The 25,957-nt window shown below is 44.8% G+C and overlaps 2 protein-coding genes across 2 annotated transcripts in view; one reads left to right on the forward strand and one right to left on the reverse strand.

The window, feature by feature from the left end:
- Positions 1–25,957, forward strand: part of LOC128832223 (tetraspanin-15-like) — a 527,474-nt gene that overhangs the window by 75,104 nt on the left and 426,413 nt on the right. The window contains exon 2 of the mRNA XM_054019375.1: positions 11,487–11,552. The gene's annotated coding sequence lies outside the window, so the exon portion shown is untranslated. The remainder of the gene's footprint in view (positions 1–11,486; positions 11,553–25,957) is intronic.
- The window catches only part of TACR1 (tachykinin receptor 1), a 99,033-nt gene continuing 84,940 nt past the window's right edge, over positions 11,865–25,957 (reverse strand). Inside the window, exons 3-5 of the mRNA XM_054019373.1 lie at positions 22,825–22,975; positions 21,467–21,663; positions 11,865–18,856 (exon numbers count right to left, since the gene is read on the reverse strand). Of these exons, the coding sequence (XP_053875348.1) occupies positions 18,565–18,856; positions 21,467–21,663; positions 22,825–22,975 (640 nt within the window). The 3' untranslated portion in view covers positions 11,865–18,564. The remainder of the gene's footprint in view (positions 18,857–21,466; positions 21,664–22,824; positions 22,976–25,957) is intronic.

Below are 25,957 nucleotides of genomic sequence, written 5' to 3' on the forward strand. Positions count from 1 at the left end.
ATCAGATCCCAGGGACTGCAGCTGGGGCTCTCAGCATCTGAATCTCTGCAAACTGGGTCAGACCAAAGGTCCATCTAGCCCAGTGTCCTGTCTTCCGACAGTGGCCAATGCCAGGTGCATCCTTAGTCTTAGCTAATATTTGTAAAACACATTGTAATGTTCAGGAGTTAAAATAATTCTCTACTCATCCCCGTCCCATGCTCCTGGCTCTTGTCAATTTCTCTTCAATTAGAGCTGACCCAAAATTCCTCTGTTCCATTTGTGTTATTCACAGGTAACATCAGATACTTTTGAGAGCACACGCATTTGCTACAGATCCAGTTCAGAGCACACAAATTCAGAGGTTGGGTAAAGGTCATTTTGAAAATGTGGCCCAAATTTAACAGACCAAAATTAGACTCTGAAACTAGCATATAAAATTAATCTCCTCTTGCTAACGGAAGTGTTTTGCATATCCCTAAACTTTTCTGATATTTACTACTTGTTATCAAAGGCACCTATTGTGTAGACAGCTGTCCACACACAACAAAAACATGATCTGTGCCTGAAAGGGATTTTGCTGTGTTGTGAATAATAAACCCAGAGTTATAGGTAATATGACAGCTCCGGTTTCTGTGCCTGCACATCTGATTTATAAAGCTATTAGCTTGGTTCTCAACTGGTGCAAATTGGCATATTCACATAGCTTGAACTGGGCATCAGAGCTGCATGGATTCACACCAGCTGTGAATTTGTGTTCTAAATCTAACACAAGTTACTCACCCTTTGAAGACTGATTCTTCTTCCTGACATCTATAAAATAAGCATTGCAGTATTTAATATCTTCTTAAATGTATATGTGGGCTTTAACGTTCAGTGGTGCCCATTTTATTCTAGAAGCCAGTGACAAATCCAGACTTGTCAAGACTCTGAATGCTCAACTCTGCTCGGTTACATTTGAATAAAGTGGCCTATTGGTTGTTAATAGAGAGAATGAATTTGTAATGCATAGCAAGTCAGTCTTGTAAAACATTTTTGACTTGTCCCTTTTCAAACTCTACATAAAACTGTTTCATGCTGTGAAGTTATACTTTAGTGCTAAAACACATGGGGCTTTCGATGATGCTAAAGCAAATATTCTTTGACTGTAATTTTTGAAGGGCGGAGACTGTTTCTGTGTGTGTACAGCTTTATACACAGCAGGGAAATACTGGAAAGTGACTAGTAAATATTAGAGCAGGTGTCACTAGGTGTCACTGTTACAAAGCTGCCAAGTTCTTTTTTTTTTTTTTTTTTTTTTAGCATGCGAGCAAATGTTCAGTTTTGGGAAGACATTCGGTGGTGGTAGTGTTTGAAAGTTTTGGGTTATACAAAGTCCTATACGAAGGCAATGCTTCTTGGGGAAGGAAGCTGGATAGCAGCAAGAGAGTTTGCTCTCTCCCTTAGCCTCTGTTGGAAGTCCATTCATAAGGCAGAGTTGTTCCTTGGGAATTAAGCTTTGGTGTGGGGTGGAGTCTCCTAGAAGAAGAGATTGCCTTGCATGTTTTTTGACCATCTCTGTTCCAGGACAGGTGTAAGGCCCGATCCGGTGAGTGCCTTGTGGAGATGCTGAGCATGCTGAAATCTCACTTCAATAGCAATTGAGGGTGCTTGGCATTTTGTGGGATTGGGCCTTAAGAGGACAGCAACATACTGCAGTAACTAAAGTTCTTTACGGGTTTTGAAGATGTGCACCATGGGGTGGCAGGTGAAATTCACTGGCCCAGGTAGGCCTTCACAATAGAACTCAGGTGCTGCCTAGGTCTTGTTTTAGCACTTTACACAGAGTGTGCTTTGCACTGATCTAATCCTTGAGGGGGCCACCTAGGGTTCTGGGGCAAAATCAGAACTTGGTCCTGCTAGTGAAGGCAGGGGGCTGGACATGATGACCCTTCAGGGTCCCTTCTAGCTCTATGAGATGGGTATATCTCCATACATTATTATTAATCGGGAGGGGAGAAAGCCTGGTGTGGTCCTTATCTGTGAAGAAAAGTCGCAATCTATTAGCAGGGCAAATTGGAAGAAATCACTCCCTGGAAAACCAGGACCTCTGGCTTGTTAATCTCCACTAACAAAACCTGACTAACCATACCGGATGTATATCTGGCTACAAACCAGCGGCATAGCTAGGAGTGGAAATTTGGGTGGGCCCCGACTTTTTCAGGTGGACAGGCAATGACAGACACTGCTAGCTCAGCCTCTCCACCGACGCCTCGCCCTCTTCCTAGCCCTGGTGCCCCCGGCACAGGGCTTCACCTGCCGAGCTGGGCACGCACATGGGGCGGCTCAAAAAATGGCCAGGCAGAGCTGCCGAAGCGTAGCTTTCTAAAGGGCAGGCGCAGAGCTCCATCCTGGATTTCAGGTGCCCGAGTGACGCTCCGGGCTGCTGTGGCAGCACTACACCCCTGCTCAAATTTGGGTGGGCCTTAATGCTAAGCAGATGGGCCGCAGCCCACTCAAGCCCACCCGTGGCTATGCCCCTGCTACAACCTCTAGCTAATGATGCATTCAGCTCTGCAGCTGTTTAAAAACACACCTGTGGCATGGCATGCCATGCCAGTCCTGGCAGCAGCAAAGAAGTTGAAATTGTTTCCAGCGTAGAAGACTACCCCCTTCATTCTCTCTCAACACCGGTGACCTCTTGCCAAATGAACGTGCTTGTTGCAGGAGCTTCATTAGCCAGAGTGAGAATCCCTTCCCCCTGGCAGGCTTGCAAAAGGAAACACATGTAGGTGTTGCCTTTCTGGTCCGGAGGAAGCAAACAATTCATCCTTTCAGAGCTGAGCAGAATCTGCATGGAGAGAAGAGCCTTCTGCTGTTTGCTCTCTGTCTGCAGAGATTCCATGGAGCACTGATGCGCTACCCTCTCCTAGAGTCTCTTCTTGCCACAGCCAGCTGGTTTGAGGGGTGGGATGTCCCATACTGAGAAACCATGGTGCTGGGCATATTAAAAATACCTAGCAATTAGGATTTATTATTTCTATTGCAGTAGAGGCAAAGGGGCCCAATGAGGACCATTGTAGTAGGTGCTGTAGAAACAAATAATACAGATAGCCCCTGCTAGGGGGTTCGCAGTCTAGGAGACAGATTAGATAAGAGAAGCAAACAGGTTGACAGCTTCCCTGTATTTATCAACAGAGGGTCCTGTGGCACCTTTGAGACTAACAGGACCCTCTGTTGCTTTTTACAGATTCAGACTAACACGGCTACCCCTCTGATACCTGTATTTATATAACTTCTCGGCATTCTTAAGGGGTTATATGCAACTCACTATATCAATCTTAATCTCTCTCTCTCTCTCTCTCACAGACACAGACACAGACAGAGTGGTTTAGCAATTATTTATCCCTCCAATGTGTGGCTCTTCAAGCCTTGCGAATACTCATAATATGAGATCACACGGTTAAAAGTCAGAGACATTCTACTTCCTAAAATGTAATAACAATAATAATAATCCTTAGCTTTTACATCAACAGATCTCAAAGCACTTTACTAGGAAGGTCAGTCTCATTACCTCCATTTTACAGATGGGGAAACTGAGGCACGGCAACTTGGTTCAAGGTTACCCAGCAGAATAGTGACAGAGCTGGGAATAGAATTTAGGTATCCTGAGTCCCAGCCCTGTGCTCTGTTTACTAGGACACCCTGTGCAATTTATTTCATGCTTTTCAGCTAGGAGATCTCAAAACACCCCTCAACAAGAAGGATGTGTCATTATCCCGATTTTTGTAGCTGGAGGAGCAGAGACTTTTCCAAGCAAACTGGCAGAGCTCTCCTGACTCTAGGTCCCATTGTCCTTACCTTATCCACTGGACCATGCGTCCTCTCACTTAGGAGTTTCTGAGACCTGTGCCAGTCACACTACCCTGGGTTCTGAGCAATCTCGTCACATCTCATGCACTAAGGAGCGAATCCTGTGAGGTGCTGAGCGGCCTCAACCCGAGCTAAGCATGTTCAGACTTGAGGACATTCAACATTCCGTTTCAAGGAGCCCGATTTAAGCAAGGCCTATACTAGCTGTAGAGATGTGGGGTGGAGGGACCATCTCTCTGGCTAAGGGGTAGTTTCCTATAATACATTTTCTAGTGCTTTGTTTGTTCTGTACTTAATGCCCAAAGTGATGGGGTTTCCAATCCCATTCCATTGGGAGACTATGCCATCGCTTGAATGTATTTTGCTGTGAGGAAGCTCTTTGGGATAATCAGGCTACACAACCAAGAGATCAGTTCTGCAAATCCTACGTTCTTAAGTACTAGACAAACTCTAATATTTTCTGAATGGCACAATAACTGCGCTCCTGAATGTAATTATTTCATTGAGAATGCAACTTTCTTCCTCCAAAGACTTCAAACCAGGCAGAGCTGATGTAGTGTGAATTCCAATGAGCTCATAGGATGCAAAATCATATCAGTTTTGCAGGGGAGGCTTAATTGATCATTCTTTCCAATAAGCACAACCCAGACATTCTACTCAACGTAGGAGTATGTGTTTAAAAACTGGGATAGACATGGTGAGACATTGATTTAAATACAATCGTTTGAGGTATATATTTTATCCTGGATCTAAAACAGTGAATTTTGAAGAGACATGCCATTCTTGGACTTCACTTTTAAGGGAAACCATGTAGGGAAACAAATATCTGTGCATAATGCAGCTTCCGTTCAGCATCGAACCAGAATTGTGTTTCAGACTTCTAGGTCCATACTCCTACTCACGTGTTTGTAATAATAGCTGCTAGGTGCTGCTGAGCTCTTTTGCAAATCGGGCCTCTTTGCGTCTGTCTACACTGCAGCAGAAGCCTAAGCTCAAACTCAGGCTCAAGATCCACCCCCTCTTCTGTCTACACACAATTCTGTCTGACTCAGGCCAGCAAGGGAGCAGGTTGGAACCCGAGTCATACTGAGGGTCGGGTCCAAACTCCATAACTTTGCAGTGTGAATGCAGCTCGGGCCTGGGTCCCTCAGACTCTGGTCCTGAGAGTCCGCCACAACACCATGGGCCTGGGGTTTCTTGTTCTTTCTATCCCAAGACTAGCCAGTCAGCTCCCAGGAAACAAAAGCAACCCCCAGTTCAAGTACAGTTGCTCAGCATTCTTTGACACTGATGGTACCTGGAGTCAGGGAACAAGGTTGTTGCCATTCTGCAAATGTCTAGCAGGCAGAGCTCGCACAGGTGCAGAGAATCCTTGTTTGAAAGAGAGGTTAGCTGTAGCAGTGCAAATTGCCATTTACCTTGTCTGCACTGGAGTTTTGCATTGGTGGATGGCCTTCGCTGGCTAAAATGGCGGTTAATCCCCAATATAGACAAGCACTTTCTCTGGAAATACCTATTGGCATATAAACATAAACTATACAGCATGCCTGGAGCTGGTCGAAAAATTTCCAATTAAATGTTTTTTCTGTAGGGAAAATTCCCTTTCATCAACATCTAAACTTTCTGTGAGAATTTGCCAATTTCAATGAAATTTCATTGTAGAAAAAATAATCCAAGCACAGCGTGTGGATAATGTCAAAACATTTCATTTTGATTTTTCACATTGAAGTGCCATTTTGTTCCAAAATGTATTTGATAAGTAATACATTTTTTTTAAAAAAGGAACATTTTGATTGTCCTAAAGTGAATTTTTTTCTCATAGGTTTAATTTTGCCGGAAATTTTGAAATTCTTTGGCTTTGTTCCAATTCAGAATGCAAATGAGGATCAAAATGAAGGAATTAACTCACAGAACAGCAATTCTGGTTTCCGCGAAGCTCTAAACATGGCACTTATTTACTGTGCATTTACAGTGGAGTTGGAGGGGTAATTTCCACCCCTGTGTTAGCTCTGGTTGAGCAAGCATGCGAAACGTAGCTGGGGTGGTGTGAGCGGCAGCAGGACTAACCACCATGAATACAATCTTGTCCGAGACCATAGGAACGTACTCAGGGTGGCTAGCCCCTCACCACTCACTCAGCTGAGGCTACACTTCTCTTTTTAGCACCCTAGCTCTGATCAAGCTAGTGTGGGTGTGTCTACATGAACTGGATTTTATCCCTCCAGCTCCAGTGTAGATATAGCCTTAGTGTTTGCTCGAGACATAGGCCCTGATCCTATAATTGTTCTGCCTGCAAAAATTCCCCACTGAAGCCAACAGGAGTTTGAGCTAATGTGACGCCAATTTTTAAAAAGGGCTCCAGAGGTGACCCCGGCAATTACAGGCCGGTAAACCTGACTTCAGTACTGGGCAAACTGGTTGAAATTATAGTAAAGAACAAAAATTGTCAGACACATAGATGAACATAGTTTGATGGGGAAGACTCAACATGGTTTTGTAAAGGGAAATTATGCCTCCCCAATTTACTAGAATTCTTTGAGGGGAGTCCCTAGCCTTTGTCTGCCAGAAGTTGGGAATGGGGGACAGGGGCTGGATCACTTGATGATTCCCTGTTCTGTTCATCCCTCTGGGGCACCTGGCATTGGAAGACAGGATACTGGGCTAGATGAACCTTTTGGTCTGACCCAGTATGGCCGTTCTTATGTTCTCGTTCCACTGTTAGAGTGATGTATAGGAGCCATATCAGGGGTGAAAATCTCATCTCCCCCCTCAAAGCCTGAAGTCTCTGGGTTTGCTCCTCCTTAATCTGAATGAGTTGGCTGGGGGCTGGACTGTTGAGTTAAGAGCTGTCATTCAAATTTCTTCTTTCTCAATCATCCTTTAAAATGAAGCAGTGATCAATTAAATTCAGACCCCCCCAGCAAGTTCTGCTCCAATAAGAACCTTTCTGAGATGGGTTTGATACAAAATCCTTCCCTCTCGTCTTCTATGAAATATTTAATGTTTTGCTCTGAATGGTTGGTGATCTCCCAGAAGCAGAACGGTGCTGTTAACTACAGAGGGAATCTGTTATATGGAATGAAAGACACTTTTAAAAAGCCCAGACTCTCCATGTCCCTGAAGAGGCAGGAGAGATATTTTTAAACTTCTAACAAGGGGCAGGAGAGAAATGAAGAGGGCATAGGGACAGGCAGAGTAAGGTGATGGTCTCTGGATCACTTCACATCTTGCTGATCAGAATGTAGGGATTGCCAGACTGGATCATGTGGGGGTATTAAAACTGTGAGATCTGTCACTTTAAATTTCTGCGGGTCTTCCTGGCCTTGCTTCCAAGCTAGGGAGCTCTGGAGGGAAATGGAGGATCTGTGTCCTCAGCAGTCAGTTCTGCAGAGAGCCAGCCTTAAGTAAGGTGGGATGAGTTTAGAGAGCAGCCTGTTTTCTCCCTCTCTGATTGTGGGTACTTGTGTCGTATTGTTCTGAATTCTACGAAACAAAGTCATGTTACATTGCAACCTTCCATCAAGAGTATTTTGTTTTTATCTAGCATAGAATCATAGAACCATAGGTTTTGAAGGGACCACAAGGGTCATCTAGTCTAACCACCTGCCAAGATGCAGGATTTGTTGTGTCTAAACCATCCAAGAGAGTTGGCTCTCTACGGTGTATGCCAGGAAACATAACAGATGAGGCATTCCATAATACTCCAATCCCATCTGTATCAGTGGACAGCGCAAAAAGCGGGTAATGATGGAGTAACCTGCCCCCAGAGGAAATCTGACTCATTCAATCTGTCTTTCAGAAACAGATCTCAGCCAGTAGACTTCAGGTAGGATTATTAAGGAGGAACTGATGCAAAAAGGATCAATTGGAGTAAAGATTTTCAGGAGAGACTCTTCTGTCTTTAATGGCTAACCATTTTAATTCTGTCGGCAGCCTTTGCTATCATTGGTCATAACATTTTCTTGACTAGGTCAGTCTTCAACGGCTCTGTCCCTTCCTCTTGAAGAGAGCCCTGGGGAGGAATTGCTTAATTGCTTTTCTACCCCGAGGGGGGCTCTCTCGCAGGGCTCTGCAGAAATCCATTGGAGCACAGTCCCTGTTCAACGTGCCTATGGGGTCTCTGTTGAAATGGGGAGAGGTGCTTCTATCTGGCACCCAGTCAGTGCAGGAAAGGGTTAACAACATATTGCCTTGGGATCAGGCAAGCAAAACAAGGCTTTGAGAAGTTTAGGGCTTCATAGCACAGTTGAAAGCAAAACTTAGGAACACCCCAGATGGCTGACTGTGCAGTTCAGTAACTCTATCTATTAAGTCATTTGGTGGAGTGATAAGTAGTCAGCAAATGCATTATTTATTGCCCTGCAAATGTCTGCTTTGCAAAAGGAATCCTCTAATATGGTACATACTCTAGAACACTGCCAACGTGGGCTGGAGCCAGGTCAATTTATGATACCCCTGAGGCTTCTGCATTATTCAGCGTGCTCCAAAAATAACTGGGAACTAGCGTTCCCCTGCCTTATGATTCAATTCCAGGGCTGTTTTTTTCCTCCATTGCTCTGCGCAGTGTACAGTCATTTGCAGCAGTCCAGTGTGGGTGTCCAGTACTCCCATTCAGGTTTGTATAAACGTGCAAGGCACTGGAGAATCAGACTTTAGAGTCTTCTGGGTATGAAAACTTATATTGCACCTGTCCCTGGGCTGACATGCCTGTGACCCGCTGTGTAGCATATCCCAACAGTGAGTAGGCGAGGTTATAGGTGCAAAATCTGGGATGTATAGAGAAGAGAATAATAAAGAGAAGGTACCAAGGGGAGACTAAGGCTACATACACACTACAGCTTAAGTCGGTATAAATTACGTTGCTCAAGGGGGTGGCTTATTCACATCCCAAGTTGCACTGACCTAAGCGGCGGTGTGAACAGTGCTATATTAGCAGGATAGCTTCTCCCACCAATATAGCTACCACCTCTTGCAGAGGCTGGAGTAATTAAGTCAATGAGAGAGCTCTCATCCGTCGGCGGAGAGCGTCTACAATAGCAGCACTACAGCAGTGCAGCTACATCGGTACAGCTGGGCCAGAGTAAGCTCTGCAGTGTAGCCATAACCTGAGTAAACAATGATCCAAGAAAGAGATCTGGGACATGCCTGTGGAGTATCACTTGAGAAGCAGGCGATGCTGTATGGAAAGTGTGTCTGGCCCAGGGCAAGTGGGAATAAATTGCTGCAGAACCTACCCCCATCAGCTCCCTATCATTCAAGTGTTGTCACCATTGATGAATTGATTTGGAGATGGTTCATCTAGTGTGTAAATTTAATAATCCACTGCCTAGGGCATGGATAGGGAGGGATTCTCAGTGTACAGCTCTCTATCTCTTGAACTAAAGGAATAAGTCCCTTAACTGGTAGCCATAATAGGCTGTTATCCTCTAATGAACCAGCCGCTAGAGGGAGATGCATCATACCCTTTGCCAGCAAGATAGGAATGGTAAGATTGTGAGAGCAGTGAATATTTTGATACCCATATGGCTTCAGCTGGAAAGCGTTGACTCTTGTTCAGTGACCCACAGGGCGTTATTTGTGGTTGATCAGCTCATGCTAGGGAACAATCTTGCATTACAGGGACAGATGCTCTAGTTCAGGAGCCTTTTGCTGAGAGCCAGAGCCTCCAGGCTTAGTTTAGCCCAACCCAAAGGAATGTACAGTTGATAAATTGTATGGTCAGGCTTTGAGGCCAGCGTGGGATGAGAGAAACCTAGGCTGGCCTCTTAAGGAGGAATTCTTCCAGCATTTGAGCATGACCACTGGGTAGAGGTATCGCCAGTGAGAAGATAAAAAACAAAAAAGCAAGATGTTCTGTCAGAGCACGTAGGGCTGGATTCTATGGCCCAGCATGGCTGCTTTGCACCAAGCATTCTGAAAGTGATGCAAAGTGTCCTTAATGACTGTAGCTAGATAGCCAGTGGAGATTGTAAAGCTCTTCAAGACCGCTCTGCTGTAAGGGGATTGGGAGTGTGACATATTGCAGGCGAGTTGGAGCTCCACTACCCCATAGCCTCCGGCAGCATAAGGTTCTTTATGCAAGCGATGTAAGTTAGAGCTGCTTCTGGGTGGCGCTAACTTGCATTGGGGCTGGGTGACAGCTGAGCAGGGATCTGCCTCTGGCTTCCTGCACTCACTTTCCCTCACTCAAAGCGAGCTCCAATCACATAAGGTGGAGAATCATTCCTACAGTCCCCTTTTCCCCACCTGACATGCAGCTAACAAAGAACATGCACCCAGGAGCTGTAAACTCCTCTCAGCTGTGATGTTCTCTCGTAGCACGGCCAGCCCAAAGCTGTTCCATGGCAAAAATACATTAGGGATCTGCCTCCCCTCCCCCCATGAAGTGACCTGTAATGAAAAGGGATCTGCCGAAGGCTTGGTATATGAGCATGTGTGTGGCTGGGACTTCAGCGGAGATGCCAATCAAGTTTGCCTTTACAGCACTAGTTCAATTAAAAATTGTAAATTACAATCTGCTGGAGATAATTAAAAGGGGCTGTGTGTGTGATTGGAATAGTCAGCTAATGATTGCAATACAGTCTATGCTGTCTTTAGGTATGAGGATGGGGATGTTTTTCCCCCTTAATGGGAATAATCATGAGTGGTACATCTACAGAAAACCACTTAAATATGCAGGACTGCACTGACTGTTGTGGTCAAGGCCTGATTTAGAGGCAAGTGACCCTGGGGTGCCGGGTTTGGGGGATGCCAGGCTCAGGGAGCTGTTTTTGTTGTTCGTGGTCAATGGAAAAATAGAATGTTTGAAGTCAAATATTTCAGGTATTCAATGTGTGGATTCATTCTTCACTAACCTCCTAGAATGTTTCGGGCCTTTGTAGACTCTTGTGGAACCTTCCAGACTTTCTGAGACTTTCTGTAAATACAGATTTACAGATCCTAGTGTGCAAATTTATCTTATGTGACTGGGATAAATCATGCATCAAAGTTGTGAAATGGGCTACAAATGCAATAAAAAATAAGGTATTCTAAAGTTTAACAAATGGGGGGGGGGCGCCAAAGACCCTCTTTGCCTGGGGTGCCATTTGGTTTAGGGCCAGCCCTGGTTGTGGTCCCATTTTTAGAAGTAACTGTAAGAATACGTATCATGATACAAGCACAGAAGTGACCATACTAGCAGGAGGACGATATATTCATGCCAAGCCGGGATAGATTGCCAGGAGCATGTCCGATGTGCTTGAGAAGGCTACAGAAGCTTAAGCAGGCTTGAGTGATGCAGTGAGTTCAGTGATGCCTTCCCCCATGACACCTGAGAGCTGATTAGCATCACGGTATTAACATTTTAATGGAATCACCTGCGACGCGAAGGACCAGATTCAGCCCTGGCATAAATAGACGCAACTGTTGTTGAAGTCGATGGGAATTGTCCCTACTCGCACTAGGGCTGGATTTGGTCCTGTATTTATATTGCATCTTAGCAGTGTTACTCTTTCGTTTGTGTAAGTCCCCAATCCGGCAAAGCCCTTAAGCTCATGTGTAACTTTAAGCACGTGAGTTGTCCTGTTGGTCTCATGCACTTGCTTATATGCTCTGTCAGGTTTTATACGTCTAAACTTGTTGGTGCTACATAATTGAAAATAATTGTGTTGTTACAGGATACTACTGCCAGAAGGGTCTTCCCAGTTGTCCTACGTAAGCTCTTCATGTAAAGAAAGGAGCTGGTAAGTACATTCCATTTAAAAATGTTAGATGTGTTGCACTTAATGGAATGTTGATCTGCTCTCATATGGTGGTTACCCTGATTCCCTTCCCCTAGCTGTTCATCGGTTACAGTAAGTAATGACAGATGTGTCATTACTCCTTGGGACTCTGTGAGTTCTGCAGCATCTCCTTTTGCTCTTGTGTATCCCCTTCGTTCAAACCCAGAGAGAATACCTCTCACCCACCCACCTTTCCAGCTCTTGACTGGCATTGCCAACAACCCCCACGCAGCTAAAATCACTGTTTATCCAGCAGCCGGTTTGCAACACAGCCTCACGAAATAAACATTTATTTATGAAAATATGTTTTGACTTAACAGTAAACAAAATCAACATTTTTTTTGTTTTACATAGACATTACCACAGAATGCACGTCATACAATACTGTAATCATTAGCTGGACCATGAATTGAACATCACAAGCCATTGGTACATCGCACTGTGATTTTTTTTTTTTTTCTGAATGTATCATATTGCACAGAATTAGAATCACTTTGTCCAGGGCTGAAAGCTTAGACTCAGTTTCATTCTGGCCTTAAAGGCGATAGTGTATCATGATCATCTAGTCTGACCTCTTACCCATTGCAGGCCACAGAACAACACCCACCCACTCCTGTAATAGGCCCATAACCTCTGGCTGAGTTACTGAAGTCCTCAAATCTTGATTTAAAGACTTCAAATTACAGAGAATGCACCATTTACTCTAGTTCAAACCAGCAAGTGACCCATGCCCCACACTTCAGAGGAAGGCAAAAAAAACAAAACCCCAGTCTCTCAGGGAAAGCCAGGTATGATCTTTTACCTTTCTCCAGCTGTTGTTCAGATTTATAACCCCCTTCTCCAGGGCATCATGAAGCTCAATCTAGAGGTTTTACTGTGATTCAGCCATCTGTGTGCAAACCATTTCAGATAGTTTAAAATACTGGTCTGTGGATTTTGTGAACCGACTGACAAGGTGATAAATCTTTTGAGTCTTGGACTGTGACACTCTTTATATAAGGTGTGGGGCGGGGAAATCATGAACATGACATTAAAAGATTTGAGTATGGAGGCCTCTCTCTAATGACAGGAAGAAGATTGAATCTTGTAGAATAGGTCCATGAAGCCCACTGTGGTTATAAAATCCTGCAAGATTACTCTAGCTAAGAGGCAACTGTGCTTTCCCAGCTCAGAGCCTTGCGGGCAGTTTGCCAAGAGCTAGTGGCTTCACCTATGTTGCATAAATGTAGCAGACTGCAGACACTCCTCTTCCATACAGGAATGGGACCTGTTGGGACAGCATGGTAGAAACTCTAATGCCTCAAGATGAGCCAAGCAGCTGGTTTTGGATCATTGTGTGGCTGGTAATGGTAGTTGGAAGACCATGATAGCTCTGTGCACTGGACAGGATGATCTCTGGCTAAGTGCATTTCTCTTGCATGGACCACAAGTGAAGGCAGTTTGGGTTACACCTATCACTTGAGCTACCCCATTTCCCCTCTCTGCAAACTTATTTTAGACTGTGGCAAATAAAACAGAGCTAATAATTTTCTTCTTGCTGTATGTGTGTTGATTACTGACAATAACGTGGCAAGTGTCTGGGGATACATAGGGAAGAATGTGTTAGTGAGTTGGTACAGCCCACAGTCGGGGCTAAAAGATCTAATCAGCTTTGTGTGGGAACTCCAGTTAAGGGTCAGTCCATTGGCCTATCTGAAGCCACCAGAGACAGCCAGCTAAAGCAAATGCACCGTGTTCCGGAGTGGTTCTGCAGACATTGGTTTTGACGCTCTGAAATGACGTCCTTATATCATGAGGTTGTGACTTTGCTTCACTTTGGCATTGTGATTAGTATGTCATCTTGTTGGGCCTCTGTGTGTGAGGACTGGCTGTGAAGACCAGCCCCTGAACTCCACGAATCTGGCCTATTGTACTTATCTATTTTAGGGCCCAGGCAAGACGGGGGAACCAGGTTCAAGGTACAAGTGCTACCAATTTTCAGCACCAGTCTGTCATCAGATGCACAACTGGATACCATACGCCAGCCCTTACAGGGATGGGACTCATTATACCTGTTCCCAAAAGAAAATATTTTAGATGCTGATTTCAGTTTTGGGGTGTTCAGACACCGTATTTTGGTTTGGTTCCTCTACAAAAATATAGGGGTTGCTTGAAAACCTAGGTTTGGTTTGCAGAAATCCCCTCCCCTTCCCAATGTTTTGGGGTGGTTTGAGGTGTTTTGGAGTCAAGTCTGCTTGACAGCCTTAGATTTTGAATAAATTAGAAAAAGCTGTATTTGTCCTGACACTCCAGTGTGTAGCGTGCTTAATTAGTAAATATACTGCTGTTTATTGTACTCGTGCATCTCTTCGCTGTCCCAGAAGAGAACATGCAGCTCCCATTAATGTTGGTGGGAGTAATATGTATGGGTAACAAGGGAGGAATAGATCTCCTATGTGACTATCTCAGAATATTATTATTCAGCTTGCAGAAAGCCCGGAAAGAAATCACCATGCTTTGGAATTGGATTTCTGATAAAAGAAGCGAAAGTAAACCTGAAACAGATAAAGCCCAAGGACTCTGCACTACAGTTACACTATTTGAAAGGAAAGGTATAATAGTATTGAGACTCACAGTGTATTTGCAGGGGGGCGGAGGAGGTTCCCCATGTCTCTTTCATGAGCTCTTCAATCAGCGTAGAAGATTTACATGCCAATATCCCTATCTTATTGCACAAGAGGGTCCTCTGAGCTAGGTAACTTGTTGCATACATGTACATACATCCTATTTCTAATAGATGTGGACCTGAACCAAAAGGCGAACTCCAGATCCTAATTCTATAGTGTCTCTACAACAGGCTGAGGCCAACCCCCTAATGGAAATAACCTTCCATTTTTGGGGAAAGTTTGGCTCTGGACTCCCTTTAGCTTTTAACTATGCCCATTTTATACTGAACATTTTGGTTTTTACTAACCCAGTCCCCACTGAATAGAAATAAATACCATTGGTGGCTTAGTCTTTGGAAATGTCCTAGTCATTGGGCCAAATCCTGAGCTGGTCTAAATGCTTGAGGCTCCATTGAAGTAATTGGCATTATACCCATTTACAGCACTTAAGCATCTGGCCCACTTTATTTCAAGAGACAGATAAAACCATTTTTCAAATGATCAGTTGGATGCTGCAGGATGCCTCATTTTAATATTCTGACCCTGCACCTATGGGTATAGTTTACACACACGTTAATAAGAGTGACCCCATGACCTAACCTTGTAAACCAGTCAAAACTCTTTGTAAACAGTTACAGCATACGTATTTTGATGATTGTGTGTTCCATCATTTTTAATTTCGTCACAAAAACTGTAACATTATTTACTACTTTCTCACTGCATTATTACTTCAAGTAAAAACACTTAAGTATGAACGGAGTTGCTTGTGAAGTTGTACAGTATGAACAAGAAGTATCTTATACTGTGAATTATGGGGACTTCATTAACCCTATACATGTCCTTAGGGCTCTCCCATCTTTAACATATTGTGGTGGTTGTAAACTTACTAGAAGTAGGCCACTGATAAAAGAAACCAATAATTCTTGTTCTCCTTGTGTGCCTTGTAAGTATGGAGGAATGTAGGGTGGTTAGGTGTGTGTGGTTTTTTTTTTTTTTTTTAAGGTCAACCTGTAGCTACCGGTCCAGCACAAATTTTGTGTATATAATGCTGGGAGTATAAGCCAAACCTTGCTTGCCTTACTCATGTATGTACTCATGTAGAGCTTTACTTTGAATCATTTGGTTTTACTTGGATTTAACATTTCTTTTGGGACTGCTTGTCTGAATAAGTCAACCAGCATTTCGCTCTGAACTGGCATAAAAATGCACTCCTGCTTTTACAGCACATTCTTAATGCAGTGCAGCGCTGATAAATTTTGCAAAAAACGGGTATTATCAAACATCCATTTAAAAACCTCCAATCAGATAAATTCCACAGAACTTTGTCAGAGCAAAAACTCATGGCTTGCAACATAAACTACGTTGTTACTATCCCACTAAAGTATTTCAGTTTACCGGGCTCATGCTGTGCATTGGGTACTTGAATGTTGTACGACAGCGTGATACCAAGTAGTGTAAATATAGGGTCAGGCTTCAAGCAGTGGGTCTGAAGTCTGCATGTAAAAAAAAAAAAAAATCCTCTCCTCCAAAATCCATCTGTGACCCTTCCTTTTTTCCCACATCATGCAAGCTACTAGAAAATTATTTGAAGAATAAGGCGGCGGTAGCAGGAAAACGAGTGTGAGATCTTGTCCCACGAGACAGGAAGCATGAGAGATCGTCTCACGCAGGCCTTGGATGAAAGGAGACATTGATAGTATATGGGAGGTGGTACTGTAGCAAGTCTATACATGAAGTGTGGCACCCTATAACCTTATAGGGTCATCACAATAAAGAATGGCAGGCTGATATGATATCCAGAAGAGCTGTTTTCCAGAGGCAGTACTTAGCAGAATGTAGACTAAAAAAGTATATCCTGGCTTTTGCCAGTTCTACCTAGCAATAACCATTGGAGAAATCTGTGAACTTACTACTGGTATCCTTATTTAAATTAAATAAAGGTATTTCTACCATCTATAAAAACAGTTTGGGATTGGGATTTATTTAACAGCTGTATCTTCCTATGGTCAGTTCACAGGCTGCATAATAAAGTACCGCCTAAATTTAATCTCTGACTTAATTTCATACATTTCAGGGGATGTCACCAAAGGATAGGCACCCCACAGTTAGACCCACCCAGGTATCTGCAATGTATTTCAGTCTCTTACAACGAATCAGAGTTTTACAAGCTGCAACTACAGTAGAACCTCAGAGTTATGAACACCTCGGGAATGGAGGTTGGTCATAACTCTGCAAAGTTCATAACTCTGAACAAAACATTATGGTGGTTCTTTCAAAAGTTTACAACTGAACATTGACGCAATAGAGCTTTGAAACTATACTGTGCAGAAGGAAAATACTGATTTCCCTTTATTATAGTAGTTTACATTTAACACAGTACTATACTGTATTTGCTTTTTGTGTGTGTGTTTGGTTGGGGTTTTTTTTGGTCTGTGCTGCTGCCTGATTGCATACTTGCAGTTCCAAATGAAATGTGTGGTTGACTGGTCAGTTCATAACTCTGAGGTCCTACAGTAATGGTGTTGAAATGCAAGGCATACACTGGAAAGCATCTTCCACAATAGAAGTATATCACTTCCTTTTTAGTAGGTTTTGTTTTTGTAAATGTGTTAGACATTCCTTTTTAGCTTTCAGTTACATCAGATATTTGTATTCGATAATACATGATATTCTTTCCTCTTAAGCCCTGATTCCATGCTTATTTACAAAATTACTTTCCGCTGGCATTGTTAAACCTAATCTGACTACATGCACTATCTACTGCTACCTCTGTCATTATCCCTGGTATAGCCCCACATGCACACTGATGAGGTTTCATTCATTCAAAAGATGCCTTTTGCCATCTCTACTGTCCAATTGCATGTGTTGGAGACAGATGTCTCTTGGCACTCTCCTACTGCTCTCGTGTCCCAAATGAAGCATAGTCAGGCCTGTTCAGCACTTACTAGGAAACATCCAAGGAAAACCCAGGTCATGTATAGGACCAGTACCCAAGCATGTTTTGAGGGGCTGGGGAGGGGTGCACTGCTGATGGTATAGAGCCTGTTTGCAAACTATATTTATTTCCTGACAATTAGGGCTAACCCAGACATTTTGTTTCTTGTTGTATTTCCCTTTATATACTAAGAATAATTTGGTGGGTGTTGGGGGTGGTTGGGTTAAAAAGGGAAGAACGTAGTAGTGAATTTTGTATTGTACGTCTCTTGGACTATCCAGATAATGATGATAGACGCCACAAACCCCATATAGAACTTTAAACAAAGGCATTTCCAAGCTCTAGAGTGTCAAATTAGCTTTGGGTAGGAATTAGAGTGAGGCCAATGGGTTGAGGTGTATCTGAAAGCCCCCAGAGCCAGCCAGCTAGAGCAAACACCTGAAGTTCTGGCTTGGTTCTGTAGTCCTAGATCTTGAAGTCTTTGCATCATGAGGTTAGGATCATGCAAAGAGTTGAATCTAGGAGACCCAGAGGAAATCAAAGGTTGTGCTAGAACCTTTTTGCGGTAAGAGCAAAAGAAGCTGAACAGGTCACATGGTCAATTTTAACTTGAATCCAGTAAACTCTGCTGACTACACTACAGATAGGATCCTTGGGAGAAGGAGGAGTATACCTTGACAGAAAGCTGAGTAGTGGAGAATAAAAAGAAAGGCATGGTAGCAATAAACCTCAAGAGCTCAATCTTTCCTTCACCAAAAGAACTGAAATCCTCTGTGTTTAACATACCATGTGCAAGAGAGGCAGCCTTTGCTGTAGTGTTGCCTGCTAAGCTGGTGGAGGTGTATTGGTTGTTTCATAAGTCACCAGCCCTATCTTCCTCTTTTGATACCATTTCTCCATTTTGCTAATCAGCAACAAGTGAATGGCAAGTAAGGGAGGAGAGATGACAACAAAAATAGTGGGGAAAGGAAATGGGGGAAAAAGCCCCCCCGGTGGAAATTTATATTGCATTCAGACACCGATCAATGGCGGAGCATAGCTTGAGAATGAACAGTAGCACTGAAGGCCAGGTTCTGATACCTACCATCTTTTTTTTTCTGTAATGCTGTGTCATAAATTAAGATCTACTTTCAGTGAACAGCATCGGTTAAGCATTCAGCCCAGCAAACGACTGCAAGATACCATAGAGAGAGAAGATATTGTCGATGTTAATCGATGCAATTACACTGGGTCAGACAGACACACTGTTGAGAGGTGGCTACTGTCGCAACCAAGGCATAGCATCTTCATCAGGAAAAGGTGAATACAGGCACACCTGGATATATGGTTAATGGAGACCTGGAGCGTAGGTATAAGCAATATTTTTCTGACCCTTGCTCAGTTGGATGGCAGCTTAGGAGAGCGTGTTGGAATAGAAGCTGAAGCTTTCGGAGACGGTTTTAGAGTCACTGCGGGAGGAGCCATTGGATGTCATATCCACAGACAGGCGCTTAATTTTGTTGCTCTCTTCAATGTCTTCCTCAGTGTTGCCGGTGACCGAGGATACAGTTGTCTCAATCCGGCTGACCTTATACATGCTGCTCTGGGTCTGGAGGTACCTGGCAGACTTCATTTCCAGCCCTTCGTATTCCCTAGCATTGATGAGAGGGCACCACCGGAAGGCGTGCTTAAAGCCAATGCGGAATCTGAGGAGAGAGCCAAGTGCAGGGATGTTAGGCCTAGCATGTGCTGAGCTGGTTACAGAACGTTTTCAGTGCAATCCATAGGAGGAGTCACCCAGCATATGCATTGATGCAAGAAGTGTGATCAACTCTCAATCCTTAATACCCCTATCGTCCAGTATTCTGTTCACTAGACCATGCTGCCTCATTCTGTTCCCAGCTCTGCTGCTGACTCACCATGTGATCTTTAAGTCACTTCCCTTCTGTGTCTCGGTTTACCCTTCTGTAAAGTGGGCATTGGGATATCAGAGAATCCTAAAAATGTTGGGTTGGAAGGGCCCTCAAGAGGTCATCCAGTCCATCCCCCCTGCACTGAGGCACTTTGAAGTAAACCTAGACCACCCTGGACAGGTGTTTGTCCAACCTGTTCTTAAATGCGGCCAATGGTGGGGATTCCACAGTTTCCCTTGGAAGCCTATTCTGGCACTTAACTACCCTTTGAGTTAGAAAGCTTTTCCTAATATCTAACCCAAATCTTCCTTGTTGAAGATTAAGCCCATTTAGGGTGACCAGATGTCTCAATTTTTATAGGGACAATCCTGATTTTTGGGCCTTTCTTATATAGGCTCCTATAACCCCGCCACCCATTCCCGATTTTTCACACTTGCTGTCTGGTCACCCTAAGCCCATTACTTCTTGCCTTACCTTCAGTGGACATGGAGAACAATTGATCACTGTCCTCTTTACAACAGCCCTTAGCATATTTGAAGACTGTTATCTGGTCCCACCCCAGTCTGCTTTTCTCAAGCTAAAATGCTCAGTTTTTTAACCTTTCCTCATAGTTCAGGTTTTCTGAACCTTTGTTCATTTTTGTTGCTCTTGTCTGGACTCTCTCTGTCTCTCTGTACAGTTCACCCACATCTTTCCTAAAGTGTGGTGCCCAGAACTGGACACAGTACTCCAGTTGAGATCTCACCAATGCCGACCAGACCTGGACAATTCTCCTGTGTCTTACATGCGACACTCACTCCTGTTAATATACCCCTGCCAACAGTCAATCCACCATCACTGCCTTGCTATTATACTTGGTAAAAGAGAGAGGCTTGCAAAACTCTTTTGCAGTTGGGGCATATAACTGACAAATTTATTCAGAACAAGTTTTCATTTACCCAGTCCCTCTTCGCATTTCAAGTTCTTATTTCCAAGGGTAGAGCCCTTGATGGCCTTTATGCATCCATTTACATAGTAATATTGATTTAAGGGCTTTACCAATGTTATGTGTTTCTCGCCAAGTTTAGATTGCAAACTCTTGGGAGCCTGAAGTGTGCCATACTAAATTTGCATGAACCTATGACATTATATACAAGTTTAACATTGGATCAAATCCTGAAAACTTTACTCTGTCCAAATACACACTTGAGCCACAGGAGTTTAACCGACTAGACACTTCAGGATTGGCCCAGTTTTATAATCTTGTATCTGCTAGAACAGTAACAATTTTATTTAAATGCACTTACATGTGTCTCTATATAAAGCAGGGATTATAACTATGGTGGGAGGGTAGGATCGGTATAATCTATTAACCCAGAGGCTGCCATTCATGCCATTGTAATGGGTCCCTTTACAAATACCCTCTTACTGCCCATCTGGGTCTGTATCTCATTCCAGGCATACTGCTGCTATCTGCTCTCTGGGCATGGATTAGAGCCTGCTGATATTTGTTGGTATTTTTGCAAAATATTTCAAAACTGGATTGCTTTGTTTTGAAATTTCAGGAATTAAGATTTGCCTAAAGATTGTTTGACAGGAAAATGTTTCATTTTGAATGTTGGGGTTGCCCCCTTTAACTCTTCTTCCTCCTTCTTGCCCCTGGAAAAGTAGGGGATAAGGAAGAGAAAGTGGGGAACAGCCAAGCACTTTTTCACCGTCATGGAGAAAAATGGAAAGTGTTTCCTTTTAAAGGAAAAACAAATTGTCGAAATGAGAACTTATTTCATGCTGAACTTTTTTCATTTAAGAAAATACAAGCTGACAATCATTAAAGCGATTTGCTTATGCCCTTTTTTTTTTAACTGAATAAAGATTGGATATACCCCAGCTCTCGCAGAGATTTTCATCTAACTAAGATGGGGAGTGCCATTATTCTCCACTAGACTGCACTATTGGATCCCAGAGGAGCTATAAGATATGTATACGCTGGCGAGCCTGATCTACAGTGTCTGCTGTAGCCCTGTTGACAAGGGAAAACTGTGCTGGAAAGAGCTTGGAGTTTTTATTTGACTTTGGCCGCCTAAAGCCTTTGAAAATGTAATGCCTGACTATTCAGAGGTGCTCAATACCTGCAGTTCCTATTGACTTCTGATGAAGATGTAGGTGCTCAGTACTTGGGGGAAAAATCAGCCCCTTAATTTAAGAAACTGTGGGAGGGAGAAGCCTTGGTGTAGCTGTTAATTTGGTACGCTCCGGCTGTAGGTTAAACCCAAACAATTTTCTGAGTAATTTTAACAGCCATCCCGATGTGTTAGATCCCTGCTAAACTGCAACTCACCATGTCTAGGGTCCTCTTCTGTACCCGAACCATCCCCCACACTTTCCCTTTATTGCACTCAGTCAGTAGCCAACCTCATAACTCACCTGTCATTGAGGCAGCAGTAGATAATTGGGTTATACATGGTGGAGCTCATGGCCAGCCACATGACTGCTAAGTAGACCTGCTGGATAAACTTCTCCTGGTACCAATCGGGGTTAAAAAAATGCAAGAGGAAGTAGATGTGGTAGGGCAGCCAGCAGACAGCAAACGTGCACACCACAACAATCATCATCTTCACCACCTGTATGAGAGTGAGACCTGGTTATAGCAGAAGTTTACACTGTACCCTTTGAGCAAAGCATACCTAATAGAACTGAAGCCAGTGTGAGCAACTATGGGGGAGAATGGTGGGGTGGCCCTCCTGGGAAGAGAAGTCCTCTGTTTATCCACAGGAAAACAGATAGGCAAGGCAGAGATGTGCTTCAACTCTGCCGTGGAAGGAACCACTTCAAGGAGTAAGTAGTGGTCTTCTTCATTCAACCCTTGGTCTTTCTATTGTGATTTTCAACCAGGGGAGCCAATTATTTTTGTTGTGAGAATGGTGGGGGTTTGGGATACCTGTTTTTAGGAAATGGATTGAACCCAAACATATTGGGTGGCAGATGACAGAACAAGAAGCAATGGTCTCAAGTTGCAGTGGGGGAGGTCTAGGTTGGATATTAGGAAACACTATTTCACTAGGAGGGTGGTGAAGCACTGGAATGGGTTACCTAGGGAGGTGGTGGAATCTCCATCCTTAGAGGTTTTTAAGGCCCGGCCTGACAAAGCCTTGGCTGGGATGATTTAGTTGGTGTTGGTCTTGCTTTGAGCAGGGGGTTGGACTAGATGACCTCCTGAGGTCTCTTCCAATTCTAATAGTCTATGATTTCCTCTCCTCCTCCTTGCCCTATATTAATGACTTTTGGCCACTGCTGTCAGGGACTGGATTTGAAATGATGGCTCTGTCCCGAGCGTGATCCCATTACCAGTTATCTGAGCCATTGAGTCTCTCCAAAATATAATACACACCTTAATTTGAATTCGGTATTGGAGCACTCAGCGCCACATTGTTAAAAATTTACCTCTCCTGTTTTTGCGCCTGAGTTTTTGGGTATCCAGCTGGCATCTGGTTGGACCTGATTTTTCAAAGGCGCTGAGCAACTGCAGCTCCCATTGATTTCATCTGTACTTGAAAGTCTCAACCCTTTTAAAAATCAGGACTCTGGGTGTCAAGTTGTGCACCCCCAAAAAAAGACATCCAAAGTTGATGGCCACTGTTGAAAAGTTTGGCCACTGTGTATATGTTACGTTCCATTTAAAGAATGGCTGAGAGAGAGTAAATAACCATAGACCCAAGTTTGTTCAATTGCCTTTGCACACCCACTCCCCAATCATTCTGCCATGAGGTCGGAAAGCTGCTTACCTTTCGCTTGGCGGACACTTGCTCGTGGTAGCGGTCAGAAGAATCGCCGGGTATCTCGCTAGCCCACAGAGTGATGCCAACCACCGTGTAGGCACATCCTATCACCAGGAGCGGCAGGATGTAGATCAGCACAGTCACGCAGAAATGATACCTGAAAGTTTGTCATGGTAAAATGCTGTTGAGTGCACAGAAAAACATGCAGGATATTTCGGGTCTGATTCTCAGACGTGCTGAGCACTAGCAGTTCTCATTGATGTCAACGGGATTTGTGAGTGCTCAATACTGCTGGAATGTCTGGCCATCGGCTTTCACAAAGCATTCGGCACCCTCGTGAAAACATTGCATGAAAAATGTTAAGGCTGGGTGTAGTGTAGCACCCAGATCACTGAGATAATTGAGTGACCGAGAAGTTTGCAGGCTTAACTGGAATCAGTTAACCCAGGGGTAGGCAACCTATGGCACGCGTGCTGAAGGCGGCACGCGAGCTGATTTTCAGTGGCACTCACACTGCCCGGGTCCTGGCCACCGGTCCGGGGGGCTCTGCATTTTAATTTAATTTTAAATGAAGCTTCTTAAACATTTTAAAAACCTTATTTACTTTATATACAACAATAGTTTAGTTATATATTATAGACTTATAGTAAGAGACCTTCTAAAAACATTAAACTATTACTGGCACGCAAAACCTTAAATTAGAGTGAATAAATGAAGACTCGGCACACCACTTCTGAAAGGTTGCCAACCCCTGAGTTAACTTATTGTGAGAGGGATTGCTGATGTTTGTGGGACAGTGATTAGCCCAATAAGGGGAAAACCCAATTGGCAAGAACTGGAAGTAAAAGGGGAGCTCAGAAAGTCAGCTGGGTGTGGTAGAAAAAGCTGGGTGCCGTGCTTCTCCTGACACATGCCTTTCCTGTGTTCTGCAGTGCCTGGAATCTGAAGGTAAAAGGTATAGAATCACAGAACATTAGGGTTGGAAGTGACCTCAGGAGGTCATCTAGTCCAACCCCCTGCTTAAAGCAGGACCAATCCCCAACTAAATCATCCGAGCCAGGACTTTATCAAGCCAGGCCTTAAAAACCTCTACAGATGGAGATTCCACCACCTCCCTAGGGAACCCATTCCAGTGCTTCACCACCTTCCTAGTGAAACTGTGTTTCCTAATATCCAACCTAGACCTCCCCCACTGCAACTTCAGACCATTGCCCCCTGTTCTGTCATCTGCCACCACTGAGAACAGCCGAGCTCCATCCTCTTTGGAACCCTCCTTCAGGTAGCTGAAGGCTGCTATCAAATCCCCCCTCACTGTTCTCTTCTGCAGACTAAATAACCCCAGTTCCCTCAGCCTCTCCTCATAAGTCATGTGCCCCAGCCCCCTAATCAGTTTTGTTGCCCTCTGCTGGACTCTTTCCAATTTGTCCACATCCCTTCCAGTGGCGTAGCCAGCTTCTGAGTGCAGGGGGAGCAACCATAAAAAAGGTGCCCCTCCTGGCTCCTCCTCTGGCCACACACCCCTTGGCTCCTCCTCCGGCCGCTCGGCGCCCCGCCCCCAGGCTCCTCCGGCCACGCTGCTTCCTTCTCCAGGGGGCTGGAGGGAGCGGAGCAGTGGGGCGGGCAGCAGCTGGTGAGATCCCCTCTCCCCGGCAACTTTCTGCTTCCCCGGGCAGCCCAGCATTTCTTTCAAAAGCGGCGCCTGCCGGGCCGCCGCTGGGCTCCTGCAGGCAAGGCAGGGGGGCAGGGGCAGCACGGCCGGACTCCGGAGGAGCCATTTGGGGGGGCGGCGGGCGCGGCCGGAAGAGCGAAGCGGCCGGGCTCCTCGGCCATCGCACCCCACGCTCAGCGCTGCCGCCTCCTGCGGCAGCTCAGGGCTCGGCGGCCGAGCGCTCCGCAGCTGGCGGGCAGATCCCCTCTCCCCGGTAGCTTCCTGCTTCCCTCGGCCCGGAAGCAGGAAACTGCCAGGGAGAAGGGATCTGCCCGCCAGCTGTGGAGTGCTCGGCCGCCGCGCCCTGAGCCACTGCAGAAGGTGGCGGCGATGTTGGGGCAGTGTGGGGCGCTATGGCCGAGGAGCCGGCCCCTTCGCTCCTCTGGCCGCGCCCGCCGCCCCCCCAATGGCTCCTCCGGAGTCCAGCCGTGCTGCCTCCCCACTTGCCTGCAGGACTCCAGCGGGGGCCTGGCAGGCACCCCTTTTGAAAAATGAACTGAGGGGAAGCAGCTGCTTCCCCTGAACCCCCCTAGCTACGCTACTGATCCCTTCTGTAGTGGGGGGACCAAAACTGGATGCAATACTCCAGGTGTGGCCTCACCAGTGCCGAATAGAGTGTGTATGTTGTGAGTTAGAGGCCAGGCAGTGTGGTGCATTGGGTAGATGAGGGAGTGCTCTGTGACAGCCTACTTTAAACTACCTGTTAGTTTGCTTCCTCCACCTGTTGGATCTTTTCATACACCTTGAAGACTGGGCTTTTCAAAACCACTTGAGAGAATTAGGCCTCCAGTTCCCACTGAAATCCAATGCCCTTTTGACAATCCCGGACACACATTCTTTGGGATGGAGGCTGTCTCTTTACTTAATTTCTGTGCTTGGGGCCACTAGATGTGAGCAGTCTACAAATCAGTGTAGTCTCCAGAGTCCAGTCAATTTCTTTTCTCCGCTGCAGCTAATCTCAAGACCTCCTGAAGTCTATTATTGTTGGGGCATCCTCCTGAGCTGTGATTTTTTTTTTTTAAAGCAGTGAATCATGAGCTGTTTCTGGAGCGGACACTGCTTCATGTCATCATCGTTTTATTGAAGAGAGATCCTATTATCCCATACAAATAAAGGGCTTCACACCCCAGCCGGCTATCAATCAGGCCATCCCCATCCCCGATGGGAACACACACAGAGCCAGCCTGAATAAGCAGCTGTCCAGAAAGGAGATCTCCATCCCCGTGCATGCTATCGTTCTTGCTGTCAAAATGTTACAAGTGGCATCCATGCAAACATTTGAGTGAGCTCACAAGCAGAACTGGAACGTTGCTGCCTGTTTTCAGTTCCCCATGGAAGCAATGCCACATTCCGTGCTGAACTGAGTTGCTGTGTTTTAGTTGTGACTGACATTAGCACCTTTCCAAGAAAAAGGAAAGAATGCACTTTACA

The sequence above is a fragment of the Malaclemys terrapin genome, chromosome 2 (genome assembly GCF_027887155.1).
Source record: "Malaclemys terrapin pileata isolate rMalTer1 chromosome 2, rMalTer1.hap1, whole genome shotgun sequence".
NCBI lineage: Eukaryota > Metazoa > Chordata > Testudines > Emydidae > Malaclemys > Malaclemys terrapin.